Source organism: Carcharodon carcharias, chromosome 2 (genome assembly GCF_017639515.1).
Source record: "Carcharodon carcharias isolate sCarCar2 chromosome 2, sCarCar2.pri, whole genome shotgun sequence".
NCBI lineage: Eukaryota > Metazoa > Chordata > Chondrichthyes > Lamniformes > Lamnidae > Carcharodon > Carcharodon carcharias.
Window position 1 is genome coordinate 87372724 of NC_054468.1, and position 16847 is coordinate 87389570.

A 16847-nucleotide genomic window follows, 5' to 3' on the forward strand; every position below is an offset into this window, starting at 1 on the left:
CAGCGCTTCCTCACTCAGTGCAACACATTTAAAGCACACCAGAGTGCAGCCTACTTCTTGTCTACAGACCAGGACTGCTCCAGGCAACAAATGGCCCCAAAAGCCAGGAAGACAGCAGCCCTCAAACGTAGTGATGCCTCACTGGAACACCTTTGGACACCATTGAGGCCTGCTGCAAAATCCTGTACTCCCACTCAGGCCAGAGGAGGTCCATCAGAGTCCATCTGGCCTGGGAGTCAGTGGCAGTGGCAGTCAGCACCACCAGTCAGCCATCCAGTTCAGGAAGAGGGTGAATCCTTTCATCCGTTCTGCCAGGGTAAGTCAACCAACTCATTACTCTCAACACACACCCCCAAACCCATCACACATCCACAGGGATCTCACACCTCAAGGGACAACACCGCTAACTCTCACAAACACCCTTGCATCTCCATTAGGCTCATATCCTCTCGAGTTCAAGTCCTCATCCCATCCATTGCGCTGCTCACCACACAAACATTCCACACAGTGCCATGTGTCCTGCTCACACTCTCCAACTGTTTTCATGCAGCGGAAACTGGCTCACAGCAGGAGCAAGCAGTCCTGGACCAGGGGTGAAGTGGCCCACATTAGACCCTTCACTCACTTTGAGGCATGTGCTATTGCACGGACTGGTGAGGAAGTGGATATTGCTTGTGATGACGGTGAGGTCAGCAGCGAACACCGACGTGAGGATCCTGCACCACATCGTCCCTCTCTCAACGGAACAGTGAGTGCTCTCTCTATGGCTTGTGACTCTGCTGCCATGCACTAATTATCTTTACTTTGGTTCACGGGAGCTCTGCCAAGCGACTGACACCCTCAGCCAGACAGTCCCTCAGCTCCATCCAAATGCTCACCTCCAGCCAAGAGGAAACCTTCACCATTGAAAAGCTGGAAATAAGCAGCCTGGAAAACCCATCACAGCGCTTACCCACACCCTCCACCAGCGCAAAGACATGCACCTCAGTGGGACCTAGATGTAGAGCATGCTCGGGTTCACAATCTGGTGGTTACCGCACAGACACATGTCCGCAGCAGCAGGAGGCAGCTTCAGCCAAGCTCCCCGGCACTTGCAGAACTGCTGGGGAACAGGCATCTGAGGTTTGAGTCAGATGATGAGCCTCTAGTTTCGGCCTTCCAACTCATCATGGAGAGTTAGCAGAAGGCGGGGGAGCATCCTGCAAAGCTGTTGGGAGACCTCAACAGAGTGCCACACAAGTTGGAGGAGTGAGTCCACCTGCTCTCTGATGCAGTGGTGCCCACAGGTGCACGCATGGAGGTCTCCATGGGAAGGATGGTGGACATCATGGAGAACCCAGTCCAACAGAATGTGGAGATGTGTGCAGACCTGCACTCCATCGCAGTAGCCATAGATGAGTTTCTCCAGTGGCAACATGAGAGGGAAATGGGGCACCTCAATGCCCCTCCAGGTGCTCCTTTCCTTCAAGGAGTCAGGCTGGTGCCCTCGGGCACCCGAAGTGAGGAGGAGCAGCAGCTGGAAACCTCTGAGTCATCCACTCAGGAATCTCAGAGGCTGTCTGCTCTCTCCAAGTCTCTGCCTGTGATCCCCTCAACCTCATCCTCTGTCACCACAGAGGGAGCAGCTGGCCCCACAGGAGGACAACCAAAATAAGCCAAGGTCCTCAAGGCCTCAGTTCTCCATGGGACACATGCCAAAGTTATCAAGCAACAGGGTCAACCATTGCACAGGCTGTCTCCACCCCGTTGTTGATGTCAGGGCAGCACCTAGAAGTGGTAGGCCTAGAAAAGTTAAAAAATTCAGAACACAAGTGGTTGCATGGGTGAACACATTTTACTACTTTATAATCTGGAAATAAATTCACTTTCACTGAATAATGTGTAACGTATTCTTTCAGCTTCACTGACAGGCTTCACAAGTCCTACCCCTGCATCTCCCCACTAGTAGTTCAGCTGTATGCAGCCGGACCACAAGTGATTCTGGAGAAAGAAGTGTGTGTGTGGCAGGGCCTTTCAGAGACTTGTGCAAGCACTCTCCCACAGACACGGAGCCTTCATCCATCACACTCTTCTCATTGTCCCAAGCACTTTCAATGCTGCCTGTTTGGGTTCTCTTTCAGTTTTCCATCTGAGCTGACCTGTATCTCTGTCCAGCCTCTGAGCACCTGTGCCCGTTCAACATGATGCTCCGCTCATTTTCGATTTGCATATCATGGTTGGGGTGAAGTTGCTGCTAAGCTCCCCCATCCTTTCCCCTCCCCATGTCCCTTCCCCCTTCATTGTGTAACCCCAGCATCAACTTCCACCTCCCCACCATCACGTTCCAACCCAAACCCTTGTCTTTTCAGGATGTCCAGGTGAACCTGCAAGTTTCCTACCTTCCAGAGAACTCCACCCCCATCCACATTGACCTCCATAACCTCCTCCTTCCCACCCTCAGGGTCCATGTTTGCCTCCATGTCCCCACCAATCAACCTCACTGTCCCTTCTAACCTTACTGGCGCACTCTCACCCTCCCACCCCACCGGCTCCCTCTGCTCCCTCTCACACTCACCATTCCCTCCTACCATGCCCACCCTCAGTTCGCTCCCCAGGAGGCAGTCATTGACTCCAAAGACCCCTCCCTTGCATGTTACCCTTAGAATCTCCTCCACCCTTACTCCCTCATCCTCCCCGGACACCTTCCCCCCTCCAAACTCCACCCTTCCCCTGTACACCTTCCCCTCTTTGAACTCCCTCCACCCCCAGACACCTTCCCCTCTCTGAACTCTTTCTTTCCCCCAGACACCTTCCCCTCTCCAAACTCACTTCCTTACACCTTCATCCCTGCTTACACCGTCCTCCCCCCTTACACCTACCTCCCCACTTGCAGCATTCTCCCCGATACACCCTCCTCCCCCGGTACTCCCTCCTCCCCTGACACCTTCATCCCCCCATTCCCAACCTCATCCCCCAAACACCTTCAATCCCCCCCCCCACCAACCTCACTCCAACCTCCAGTACACCTTCCTCCCCCACTCACACCTAGACCTTCCTCTTCCCTCCCTTCACCAGTCATCTGTAGCAGCCCGTGGCCAAGACCATGATGTTCTGAAGCAGACCTGAGACATCAATGGAGACCTCCCACCTTCCGTGAGCTGTTTCCTGGTGGAGCCACTTGCATGAGGATCCACCCAGCATGCGATGTATGTGTTCCTCCACGGTCCGGTAGCTGTAGGGCTCCAGCACCATCTTCTTCTTGGATGTCTGCTATCTGAGCAAGGCCCTCATGGTAAGTCCCGACGTCAGCACATGTCATGCTTGTCCAGACGTTTTTGGGCCGGCATCCGGGGGACGATTCCAGTCAGGCCTTGGGATGTCAATTGTGTTCACACCAGGATTTACGATCCAGCGTGTGGACAATGGTGGATGATCCCACTGCGGTTTCATGCTGATGTGAAACCAATTTCTGTCCCTCATGCAGAATTATACCCTCCCCCCCTCACCCGCCATGATGCCCACCCCCAATGGAACCACACTAAAACCGTGGCGGTTGGGTTCAGAGATGCATGCTTGTAATTAGAAACTCTGAAAATAAATAAAGAAGTGTGTAAGCGTTGTCTCCAGTTCCACCCTTCACCAACTGACCTTCTAGAGTAGAACATCCTATTCTTGCAATTTATGTTTTCTCGTATTGTTTTTATCAATTTACCTTCCTATAACCTTTGTAAGATCACCTGCCAGACCCCTCCTTTTCAGGCTGAAAGGCTGAAGTTTTTGAGTCTTTGTTCATGATTCACTCAGTTGTGGTTTCAAGTCCCACTCCAGAGACTTGAGCACAAAAATCTAGTTTGACACTTCAGTGTAGTTCGGACAGAGTGCTACATTGTCAGAGATGTATTTCAGATGAAAAGTTAAACCGAGGACCTAACTGCTCTCTCTGTTGTATATAAAAGATCCCATGACACTATTTCGAAGAAGAGCAGGGAAGTTCTTCTCAGTGGCCTGTCCAATATTTCTTCCTCAATCAACATCGCTAAAAAAAGACCATTGCTGTTGATGCAACCTTGCTATGTGCAAATTAGCTGCCACTTTTCTCCAGACTACACTCCAGAAGAAAAGTACTTAATGCAAAGTGTTTTGGGATGTCCTGAGATTATGAAAGGGCGCTATAAAAATGCACCTCTTTCTTTTAAAAATATTTTTTCTTTGACATGAGGGATCAGGTTTGTGCACTGCTTCGTGTGCCAGAAAGTAACCCTTGTATCTTGGCAAACATGGCTTGACACAATATTTGTATTAGGGTCTGACCAGTGTCAATATCTTGGATCATATCCCTGAATTACTTATAGACATATCGAACTTTTAAGTAAGATATGTTTTTTTTTAAAAAGGACATACAAGCAAAAGCAGGGTGAGACTGCAAAGTAACCACTTGCTGAGAAATTCGTATGTGGATTACACTTGACCAACTCATCCAGAGAATGGAATGTTACACCTAAAAATGTGTCAGGGCCTGCTTCAGACAGGGACACTTCAAAGGAAAGAATGCAATGCAAAAACTGAACTGTAACTTCCTGTGATTGCGAAGACAATGAAGGCTGATTACTATCTCCTGTGAATTATATCCCAGACTGTGGATATGATCTGAGTTGAAAAGAAAGCAGATCTAGGCAAGACACATTTGTTTTTTTTTCCCTTTCAGAAGTACATGAGAAAAGGGGTTAAAAATCCATCTGCAACCCTGGTCTGTGCGCTAGTTTTGGTGTTCCAGACCTGGTGTGTGAGGGTGTGCTGTGAAGGTCACAGCTGAAGAACATCAACTAGGCATCCCTGCGCTCGCAGGAAAAATGTTCTCTCTCTGATTGTTGGAAGCAAGTCACAAGTTAGCAAAGCCACAGCCAAAAAGGAAACAGGACAACTCCTTTCAGCTAACCTGCGAAACAAAGAATCTACAAACCAGCTGCTCAACTGCCAAAGTCGGCTCTCCTGGAATCTTCCAACTTAACAGCTGCAATGTTTCACCATCTACTCCTCATGGACAAGCCAAAAAACTGATTCATATACATCTTTTTAAACTTTTATTTCTGGACTCACTTCTCATTTCTAATCTGTGTGTATGTGCGTTGCATTTTTGTTACTTTTTCTCGCCTTTTAGTGATTCATAAACTCACTCTTTCTTTAACTCAAGAAAACCTGGTTAAATTGGCACCTTTTGAAACATTTGGACTGGTAAAGGTATCCATGAGGGAAGGGATCCTTTTTAAATTAACCTTGTTGCGACCAACCGAAGGGTTTGAATAAAGGAGAGCCAGTTCACCCCTCGTCATCCAGGAGCATAACAAATTGGGGTACTCGTCCAGGATCATAACAAATCATGCCCGGGGACCAGTCGAACTCTAGAACCCTGACTTCCTCTGACTCTAATCCTACTGTTGTGCCTACAGGTTTTGTCATTCTATTGACTTTGTTAATTGCTACTCTATATTGGTTGGGAACGTTGGGCATTGATTCTGCCAAGATTCCTCAGTTGCTTTCAGCATCTTGCTTAATGTGGAGAAGTGCCTACATCCTCACCATACCAGAACAATCCAATAAAAGCAACAGGTTGCACTCACCACATCCGCCAATGCCGAGATGACTTTGCCCAGGGTTGTTAGAGATTTGTTGATATTTGCACCTTCCTGCAGACAACAAGGAAAGAACAATTAAACTACACAGGCAAAAAAGAACTGAACATAAATTCAATTTATTATTGTTTCTCTAATTAAAACAAACACAACATAACAATTTAATTGAAACGTTTTGCTGATTGCCTTACGGATTATACATGGTGTGATTTCAAATAAGAGTGTTCATTCTAATTGCTCACACACACAGGCTACCACCAATAAACCAGTGCAAAACATGACACTTTTCAAAGTGCGACATGGAAGCTCAAGTTTAAGAAATACAGTGACGCACCTGGGAACTCAAAATGATTCTAAATGAAAAGGCATTAATGTGATGTGGGGTACTTTTCACATGTATATCAAATTAACTGCAGCTGTCAAACAACATACTTTAATGGCATACTTCCAAATTCACATTGAAACCCTATTGTTCAAAACTGAATGTGGAATATTGACAAGACTCATAACAGAACTGACTGTGGTATCACCACATAAGAGGGACAGGGCATTGGAGAGTTTGGATTACAACACAGATATACTAATAAACACATCAAGGTGAGTGTCTGGGTGGCTGGACAGGGGGTAAACGAATGAAGGAGTAAATGGACAGGTAGAAAGGTCACCTGTCAAGGTCTTGATGGATGATTGGATGATTGGATGGATGGGTAGCTGGATGAATGAACTCATGGGTGGGTTTGTGGAAAGACAGGTTGATGAATGGGGTCTGGATGGCTGGATGGATGAAAGGGTGGGGTAGACAGATATATGTTTGATAGACAGCTGGGTGGGTGGATAAATGAATGTACAGATGGGTGGATAAATTAATGGATGAATGGCTGGATGGATACAAATTCTCACCTTTAATCGTGTTCCCTTTGCTCCTGTGGAATCTGCTCTTTCACTTCCAGCAAGATCGACCAAACTGATTTTACTGACCTATAGAAGAAATTAGAAACAAAGCAGGGCATTTCATGAAGAGTCATAACATAATTGTTAATTTTAATTCTCTTCCCCCATTTTGGACCCCGTTATAACTCCCTGGCATGTTCTCTATGCACTGTAAATGTATATACAAATTCTGTATACATCACTGTATAATATTCCTGTAACCTAGGCCATCTGTAACCTAGGTGATATGTACCCCAGCATCAGGGCAGTCACTGTGTGCCAAGGCTCAGAGCTGGATTTGATGCTTCATAAGGTGCAGCCAGAGGCAAGATGTAACTGTCAATGAAGAACAGAACGAGCAGTGACAAAAGCTGCATAATCACAGAATCAGGGCTGGGCGTGTGACAGGCAAAACAAAAACAGAATTACCTGGAAAAACTCAGCAGGTCTGGCAGCATCGGCGGAGAAGAAAAGAGTTGACGTTTCGAGTCCTCATGACACTTCAACAGAACAGTGGTGTGCAAAGAGCAGCCATAATGTTAAGGGCTTTTCTTGTTCACCCCAACAACACTAACAACTTGTATTCATATAGTGCTTTTAACATAGTAGAATGTCCCAAGGTGCTTCACAGAGACATTATAAAACAAAATACAACACTGAGTTACATAAGGAAACATTAAGGCAGATGACCAGAAACATTTTTTTTATTCATTCATGGGATATTGGCATGACTGGCTAGGCCAGCATGTGTTTCCCGTCTCTAATTGCCCTTGAGAAGGTGGTGGTGAACTGCGTCCTTGAACTGCAGTCCATGTGGTGTAGGTACACCCACAGTGCTGTTTGCAAGGAATTCCAGGTTTTTGACCCAATGACAGTGAAGGAACAACGATATAGTTTCAAGCCAGAATGGTGAGTGGCTTGAAGGGGAAAAGAGGTAGATTTTAAGGAGTGTCTTAAAGGAGAAAAACGAGGTAGGGAGGGAGAGCGGTTTAGGGAAAGAATTCCAGAATACAGGGCCTAGGCAGCTGGAGGGATTAAAATCACGATGCTCAGGAATTAGAGGAGTGCTAGTATTACAAAGGATTGTGGGACTGGAGGTGTTGCTGAAATAGGAGCTCGTGTAGGTCACTGAGCCCAGGAGCGATGGGTTGAATGGAATTTAGTTTGAGTTAGGACACAGGCAACAGTTTTGGATGACCTGAAGTTTGCAGAGGGTGGGAGGCCAGCCGTGCTTTGAAATTGTCAAGTCTGGAGGTAACAAAGGCAGGAAGGGTTCAGCAGCAGATGCGATGAGGCAGGGTGGAGTCGAGCTATGTTACATGGGTGTTAATAGTTGGTGTTAGTGATGCTGTGGATGTGGTTGAAAGCTCATCTTGGGGTCAAATATGGCACCAAAGTTCAAACAGTCTGGTTCAACCTCAGACAGTAGCCAAGGAGAGAGATGAAGTCAGTGGCAAGGGAGTGGGATTTGTGGTGGGGATCGTGACCAATGGCTTCGATCTTCCCAATATTTAATTGGAGGAAATTTCTGCTCATCCAGCTCTGGATTTCGGAAAAGGTTGAATGCCACCCGTGATGTTATAGAATCCACTTCCATAATCATGTGTCATAAAGAATTTCATGATCTAATAACCCTCCATCTGAAAACATTTCTTCTAAGCTCTTCCTTCATTCCTGAGCTGTACCCTCAGTGTGCACCCTTCCTTAATTGGAATAAATTCACCATACACTGAAAATTCATTTTCTGCCATGATTTTGTAAAAGTTTATTAGATTATAACCTTCTCAACAATGAAAGAAGGAATCAGTTTTCCCAACATTTCTTTACAACGATAGCCTCTCATTCCTGAGAATACCGCTCCTCCATTTCCATGCCAAATCCAGACATGTTAATCTGGGACAAAAACAAAAATACCTGGAAAAACTCAGCAGGTCAGGCAGCATCTGCGGAGAGGGATACAGTTGACGTTTCGAGTCCATATGACCCTTCATCAGAACTAAGACATATAGAAATGGGATGAAATATAAGCTGGTAGAAGGGGATGGGACAGGTAGAGCTCAATAGGGGGCCAGTGATAGTTGGAGGCAAAGGAGAGATTGCCAAAGGTGTCATAGACAAAAGGACAAAGGGTGTTGACAATGGTGATATTATCTAACGAACATGCTAATGGGGACATTAAGGGTAGCAAGCAGGATAAGCTAGTGGCAGATGGCACTAGTGGGGGTGGGGTGGGGGGAAAGGCTCCTATCGAGTTCTACCTGTCCCATCCCCTTCTACCAGCTTATATTTCATCTCATTTCTATATGTCTTAATTCTGATGAAGGGTCATACGGACTCGAAACGTCAACTGTATCCCTCTCCACAGATGCTGTTAGACCTGCTGAGTTTTTCCAGGTATTTTTGTTTCTGTTCTAGATTTCCAGCATCCGCAGTATTTTGCTTTTATCACGTTAATCTGCGGTTACCTGACTGCACAGCTTTTGCTGCGGTGACATATAGTCACAAACCCTGACAGTCACTTCAGTTTGCTAACAACTTGCATTTATATTGTGCCTCTGAGGTAGTAAAATGGCACAAAATATCCCAAGATGCTTCATGGGGACATAAATCAGACAAAAATTGACACCAAGTCATGGAAGGAGATACTAGGGCAGGTGATTAAAAGTTTGGTCAAACAGGTAGGTTTCAAGGAGGTTCTTAAAGCAGGAGAGAGAGAGAGATGGAGAGGTTTAGGAAGGAACGATTGCCAATAGTAGGCAGAGGAAAGACAGATTTTTGATCTACAGGGGGGGCGCGCGGGGCAGTCAAAGGTTGTGAAGCGCAGGCAGTGAACACTCAGATCAGCCTCAATCCAATGGCCTAGCAGGCTTGCGGGTGTGGGGGAATAAATGGCCTACTCCTCCTATCTCTTACGTTTGTGTGGAAGCACAAGAAGCTGAGTTGAAAGGCATGCAAGGGTTATAAGGCTGGAGGAGGTTACAGAGCTAGGGAGGGATGAGGTCATTGAGGGGTTTGAACTTGTGGATAAGAATTTTAAAATCAAGGTGTTGATGGACAGGGTGCCAATATAAGTCAGCAAGTGTAGGAGTGGTGGGTGAATAGGACTTGGTACATGTTAAGGTACAGGGAGCTGAACTTTGGATGAAGTATATAGAAGATATTCCTTTTTCTCATAGTTATGTTTCTATTGAAGACTCATGCCCACCAGGAATCCGATCAGTCTGTCTGAAACAAGTTCACTCAAAGGTTATCACTGGCTTTCAACCATATGTCTGAGCTGGATTTAAACTCAGGTTTAAACACAGGACAGTTCTCCATCAAACAGTAAAAGGCCTATGTCCTATCTGAATGAGCTGGATTTAAAGCCCAACTCTCGGAGGTGGAAGGGCACTGAACCATTCGGTCTTCAATCAGAGCAAGCATACTCTCAATCCCTTACTGTCACTGGGATGGATTGGAATGGACAGTGTTAATCTGCTGACATTCCCCTGCCACCCCGGTCTGCTCATTGCCTTTACCTTTTCAGAGGATGTATCTGGGGTGAAGTCATGTGCTTTCTGTGTGAAGATGATGTTGAACACAGCGTGAGATCGACTGCTCGTCTCATTCATGTTTGTGGCAGCCACCGTTCTGAGGAGAGAGAAAACAAAGACAAGAACCTGAGTCTGACCTCTTCCTCTTTCACATTTCTTCACAGGGCTGCCTCTTGCTTTCACTCATCCCCGCATTGCCAATTCTTTCATTTGCATCTCTCAGCAGATTGAAGGTTAATACTCTTGTTATTGACTTTCATTAGCATGCCCAAGTCTCCTCTGTCCCATACTTACCTTCCAATCAGGCACTGACATCATTGGAGTTACAGTGGAACCTTATCTTCGATGAAGACTGTGAAAAAAAACAGCTCTCCCTGTCACTCACATTCAGGAGCAAATGGTTTGGGATTTGTGACAACAGAAGCAATAGTCAGTGACAGTGGGGGCAATAGTCTGTGATGGTGGGGGCAATAGTCTGTGATGGTGGGGGCAATAGTCAATGATGGTGGGGGCAATAGTCAATGGTGATGGGGGCAATAATCAGTAATGGCAGGGACAATAGTCATTGGTGGTGGGGGGCAATAGTTAATGACAACAGGGTCAACAGTCAGTGACAGCAGCGGCAATAGTGACAGGAGGGGCTGTACTCATTAGTGCGTGAGTTAGGGCTAATAATTATCAATATGTAACAACAGGTGCAAAAGTATTTAGTGAATGTCAACGGGTCCAATAGACTTCAGTGAGTAACAATATCTGTGGGGGCAATATTTGTCCGTGAGTTAAGGAGGGTTATACCTCTCAGTGAGTGGGGTCAAAAGCCTTTAATAAGTGATAGCAAGGTTAACATTTTCATCAGTTAGTGACATGAAGGAAATGCTATTCAATAGATGATCTGGGGGCAAACGTAACACTGATTCCTGGGGTCCCATTATTCTCTGTGAGACAGTTTAACATAACCTACCCGAAGGAAGAGTGCCAGGATCAGAGTGGCCACATGTTCCACAATTCCCCAAACCTGCAACATCCAATTTTACATTCCAATGACTGCTTAATAGATCAGGTTAAATTTAGCACACCCCCCCACTCTTACTGAGCACACAGTGGCCAGTCGATTATTCCATCAGCCTGTCACTTTGGGGGCAGCAGTTTGAATAAATCTTGCTGGAAACGATGCCCAAAGTGGTGCTCCATTGATAGCTGCCATTACCTTAAGCATCTTCCAGTTTAAGCCGATATAAGGGCACAATCTTTCAGAGAGTAAGTGGTCAATCTATGGAAAAGGCTCCCTAGGGAGATGGCAGAAACAATATTGAAATGTTTAGATATAAGTCAGAGATTTGTTTTTGAAAATAGCATTTTAGGATAAGTAGACGAGTAATTTAAGAGATGATAAGTGCAGCAAGCTGGGAGGAACCAGTGGCTTTGGATCTCTGGTTCCCAAAGCTCTCCGCCAGTAGGCGGATTCCTTGCCTCATGTCTGGGTCTGTTGTAGACCAACTGATAGAGATCAACTCCTATGATTAGTCAGTAGTTCCATTTTTGGTGTATTAAGCAACTACCAGAATGATGTAAGGTGACCTTGGTCTTTATTTGTCTGATGATTCCTATGTTCCCCATGGCAGGAGGTATCCAGTTCCTCATACCTGGCCTTGTTGCCTGAGTCCATGAGGTCTGAAATGTCATTGAAGGAGGTGACAGCGAGTTTGGAGAGGTCCTCCACGTAAGGGCCGAGGATGGGGTGTTCCCGAACACGAAGGTTCCCTTTGGTCTTGGGGTTCAGGAGGTCTCGCACACGTTCACAGTAAATCTCCATGTAACTGACCTGCGAAACACAGCAAGAAGGTCACACGAAAGAACGAAACACCAGACTCATAGTTGTCAGCCGGAGAAATGGGATTCTCTCGACCACCCTTATTCAGTGTGCGTAATTCAAGTAATGTTTGCTTTAGGAGGATGAGATGCCCCTACTCCCTCTTTTAGAAGAAAACTTTTTTCTCTGTTTGCCTTCTCTGCACCAAGCGACAACCACGCCTACACTCAGACCTGAAACACCCTGTCTGCTGGAGATATGCAGCATGAACCAGCGGGGTGAAAGGTCAGTATGTTAACTCATTGTCTGACCTGCAGCCATTAGTGTACTTATAAGCATTTAAATAACCAGTCGTATGATATAACTGTGGTCATATAACTGCAAAAGCAGTCTTTCAGGATGTTCCCTGAATGTGGTGGAAACCTAAGGCATTGCGTAGGAAATGTGTAATAAAAACGATGAGAGCTGGAGAATCAGTAGTACTGGTGAAGTATGTGGAATTTCTACTATAGCACATACATGATTAATTTTAAATGTAAGCTTTTTATGAGTGCCTGGAAGATCTATCCTTGGATCCCTCCTCTTCCTCATCTATATGCTGCCCCTCGGTGACATAATTCAAAGGTGTAGAATCAGCTACCATGTCGACACCCAGCTCCATCTCAATATCACCTCCCTCAACCCTCCACTACCTCCTTGCTGTCAAGCTGCTGTCAAACATCCAGACCTGGATGAGCCACAATTTCTTCCAATTAAACCTTAGGAAGGATAAAGCTGTTGGCTTAGCCCCCACCACTAACTCCGTAAACTCATCACAAATTCCTTCTCCCACTCCTGAGCCATTACTCAGGTTGAACCAGATTATTTGCAACCTTGGAGTCTGAGCTCAGCTTCTGACCCCATATCCTCTCTATCACAAAGCCTGTCTACTTCCACTTCAGTAATATCACCTGTCCTTGCCCTGCCTCAGCTCATCTGCAGCTGAAACCCTCTTCCAAGCCTTTGTCACCTCCACACTCGACTGCCCCAACGCTCTCCTGGATGGCTTCCCATCCTCCCCATTCCTTAAACTTCAGCTTATCCAAAACACTGCTGCCTGTGTGCAAACTCACCCATCATCACTGCCCCCCACCCCCCAGTTTGCTGACCTACATTGGTTCCCAATTCAACAACAATGGCAATTCAAAATTCTGATCCTTGCGTTCAAATCCCTTCACAGCCAAGTTGCTCCCTATCTCTGAAACCTGCTCTAGCTTCACAGACCTTGGAGGACTCTGTCTTCTTCTAATTCTGGCCTCTTGCACGTCCTTCATGTCCTTTGCCCTACCGCAGGCACCGTGCCTTCAACTGCTGAGGCATTGAGCTCTGCAGCTCCCTCCCTAAACACCTCCACTCCCTCCTAATGTTTCTTTGTCTCATAGTTGATCTTTATTTGGTCATGTTTCTGTGAAGCGCCTTGGGACACATTCCTATGTTAAAGTTGCTATGTAAACAAAAGTTGTTGGTGCAGTTTGAGATGGTTGGTGTTAGTGGAATGGAATACTCCCTCATTCAGGCCCCCAAGGTTGACAGCACCCACTCAAGTACTCTCAGTTCATGTAGAGCTCAATGAAGAGTACAGCTCCCTCATCAACATGTCCCTGCTTCAACTACTGTGGAGCACTTGCTGCTAATGTGATATCTTTCCTGCTTACCACATAATTTATAGGCCTGTCTGCCATTCAATTATGGGGCTGTTTTGGTTTGTAGGCCATACCCATTAGGAACTGAAAAGGCTAAAGACATTTTGCAAAGGAGCCCTTTCCACAGCAGTCATCTCACTCCTGATTGTAGGCCCTGCGACTGAACACCTATTTTGCCACCAACATTCCCTATAAGATTCTTAAAAAAATAAATTCTATGATGTGAGATGTGACATCCTCCCCCTGAATGCACACTGTAAATAATCACAGCCAAGTGTCAGGACGAGGAGTAATTTGGAACGGGAAGTTTCATTCTTACCTCCACTGAGTACGAGAGATTGGCATTTGCACTGTCATTAATTCGGGCAAAAAGATCTTCACATAGCTGGGGAAAGAGAAACGTATGAGAGAAAATATCACAACATATTACTTGTAACTACAGTGAACCCTGCAAATTCAGGGCACCTAAGAGACTTGCACAAGTGCCCTTTATTTGCAGGTGTCCTCATTTTCAAAATGATCATTCTGTGTACAGTAAACCAGGTGAGTCAAATATCCTGGGATTGATTGCATCTCTGCAGAGTTCCTTCCTTTTACTCACCTGGGATTGTGCCTAATTCTGGTGACCTGTCGGCAGGATGTGAATTCAGTTCATAGAAACATAGAAAATAGGAGCAGGTGTAGGCCATTTGGCCCTTCAAGCCTGCTCTGCCATTCATTATGATCATGGCTGATCATCCAACTCATTCTCTGTTTGATGGGTTTCCCAGCTTATTGCTATCCTAGGTCCTTTTCCATTGATGGAATGATCGCCTGCCCCTGGAATCTGCTACATTGGAAGCTAGCTGCTATAGGGCCAAGTGCCTGAGGGATCCCAGCCACATTGCAGGGATTATTATCCTTCAGACCCCTGTCAGGAACCCTCTCTCTCCATGTGCCACTGCTGCTAATTTTGGCCATAAGTAAGAGGCTGTTAGCAGCTCATCTGTACAGCTGGAGTGAGATGCCTCTCCCACCACACAGTGACTGTTCCCCACTCTCTCCATGTGTTCAATTGGGTTTTGACTGCTTGGTTTGCATGTCACGCCTGCTGCTCACAGTTTGACCACAGCATTTCTCCTGCTCGGCCACTTTCACGCTTTGCACCCATGCTCCTCTCTCGTGTACATAAAGACCCTTTTATATTTGAGACATGTGGTGAACCATTGCCTTCATCTCCATCTTCAGAGACACCATTCTAAATGCTGAGACACCCCCCAATTTCAGAGACTCCCCTGCAAAATGCTGACACCAAAACCACCCAAGCACCGCCCCCAGTCTCACCCCACCCACCCCAACAATTTGAGATCCCCTCCTGTATGTCAGTACTCCTGACAGGATTCCTGACTCTCCAGGCACCCACCCGACTAAACTGGTGGCAGGCACAGCTCTCTGCTGTGAGTGATTTGGCTGACATCATGCGGGGGTGAGGAAGGGGTACACTGCAGTGGGAAATTTACCCTAAATGCCTTGGAGGCAGAATCCCACTTCAGTTCAGGTTGGTGCAGATCTATGGGGATCTCTTTAACCAGAATCCATAGCAGCAGAGAACATGCCCTATCCCTGAGATTGAGCTATGCAAGCATTCAATCCCAGAGATATTGGGAGGTCTCTGCCACTGTGGATGTTGGTGAAAATAATCTCCATTATCTAAAATCCATTTTGCTTTCACCCATTGCCACCTCACACTTATCCAAATGTCCAGTGTTTTCAGTTGCAAATGGACTTGGTGATTGGCCCAGTAAAAGTCATGATCTTTCATTGTGCTACAACGTTCTGATATTACTCACCTTTTGTCAATTTCACCAAACTATTCAGTGCCTGAACTAGACATCATGGCCTGATTTTACACTGCTCTCCCACCGGCGGGTTTCTGGGCTGTTGGTGGGGGAGCATGAATTTGAAGGAATGGGATTTCCTCGGGGTTCCTGCCCGCCCTGACCATGCAGCAGTTTTACACTGGGGCAGGCACAGCCCTTGCCCCAATTGAGGCCTTTAAGTGGGGAATTATTGGTCACTTAAGGGCCGTTTCCCACCCAGCCTCAATTTTTAGGCCAGCAGGAGGATTGACCTTGTGTGGGGGAAGCCTGAAGATCAACGGACTTAGATCTTGAGCAAGGAAAGGGGAGGGCGGGGGAGGCTCCTCCATCAGAAGCTCCCTTCTGAAGTTGGGCGCCTCTCCTTAAGATATAGTGGCCTCCAGAGCTCCTTAACCTCCTCACCTCCACCCCAGCCTATCCCCCGATTGTCCCCTTTGTGCCCCTCAACCCCCAGGCCTTCCCTACCTTCAAACTTACCTTGGCCTTCGACACCCAGACTTAGTCTCAGACATCCTCATGCGCTTCCTCTTCTGTCCACTACAGCTCCTCTCACAGCAGGGGATGGAGAGCCTCCGGCCATTCAGATTGGCCGGCAGCTCTCTAAGGCGGGACTTGCTCCCAAGTGAGGGGCAGATCCCACCTACAGCCACGTAATGCACGTTTGAGTGTGAAATGGCTGCAGGACAATCCCCACCGACTCTTCAGACGGCGGGAAGCAAGATCCCGCCTTCCGAAAAATTCCAGCCCATGGGTTCTCACTCAATGTGCCTTCCATATGGGAATGGATGGAGTGAGAGGGGAATGTTATTATGGGAGATGCGACGGTGCCTGTATTTGAAGTAGCCGTTTAAGGGTGGAATTATTTTCAATATGGCCAACCTCAAGTGGCGGCTTCCAGGAAGGTGTTTGCAATTTAACATTGACACTGCTCTTCTTGTTAAACTGGCCTGAATACCCACCCATCCAGCCCTTCATGGGATTATTATATCCTGTTGGGGTGAAGTGGGCCCTGAGGCGAGAGGAGATTTTAATGTGACAGCGCTCGGCAGCAACAGCAGGTGGTGTCCAAGAGCTTCCCAGCACTAAATTCATCTGGGAAAGTCCTGTGGCCTGGTCCAGGGAAATAGTGTTAAATACCAGACCAAACTTATTATCAATTTTAACAATAGCATTACATCACAAAGAAGCAAGTGTCTACATTTACAAAGAGGATCACACAATTACATCCTTCATCAAATTAAGTGAAACTAGCATCAGATTTCGAAGACACCTTTGAAACTAGGCAACATCTGATCAACCAGTTTTATTATATCTGTAAATGGAGCTGAGACTAGAAATGATCAAGAATTCAGAATTCACATGAGAACATAGCCTGTACTGGGGGAGGCGGTGAGTGCATGGACTGTACTGGGGGACACAGTGAG

General features: G+C 46.5%; 1 protein-coding gene across 17 annotated transcripts in view; it reads right to left on the reverse strand.

Moving 5' to 3' along the window:
- Positions 1–16847, reverse strand: part of kif1aa (kinesin family member 1Aa) — a 290591-nt gene that overhangs the window by 170870 nt on the left and 102874 nt on the right. For all 17 annotated transcript variants that reach the window (XM_041175369.1, XM_041175336.1, XM_041175327.1 and 14 more), the window contains exons 4-8: positions 13884–13949; positions 11716–11894; positions 10058–10169; positions 6510–6587; positions 5598–5663 (exon numbers count right to left, since the gene is read on the reverse strand). In XM_041175369.1, coding sequence (XP_041031303.1) covers positions 5598–5663; positions 6510–6587; positions 10058–10169; positions 11716–11894; positions 13884–13949 — 501 coding nt within the window. The remainder of the gene's footprint in view (positions 1–5597; positions 5664–6509; positions 6588–10057; positions 10170–11715; positions 11895–13883; positions 13950–16847) is intronic.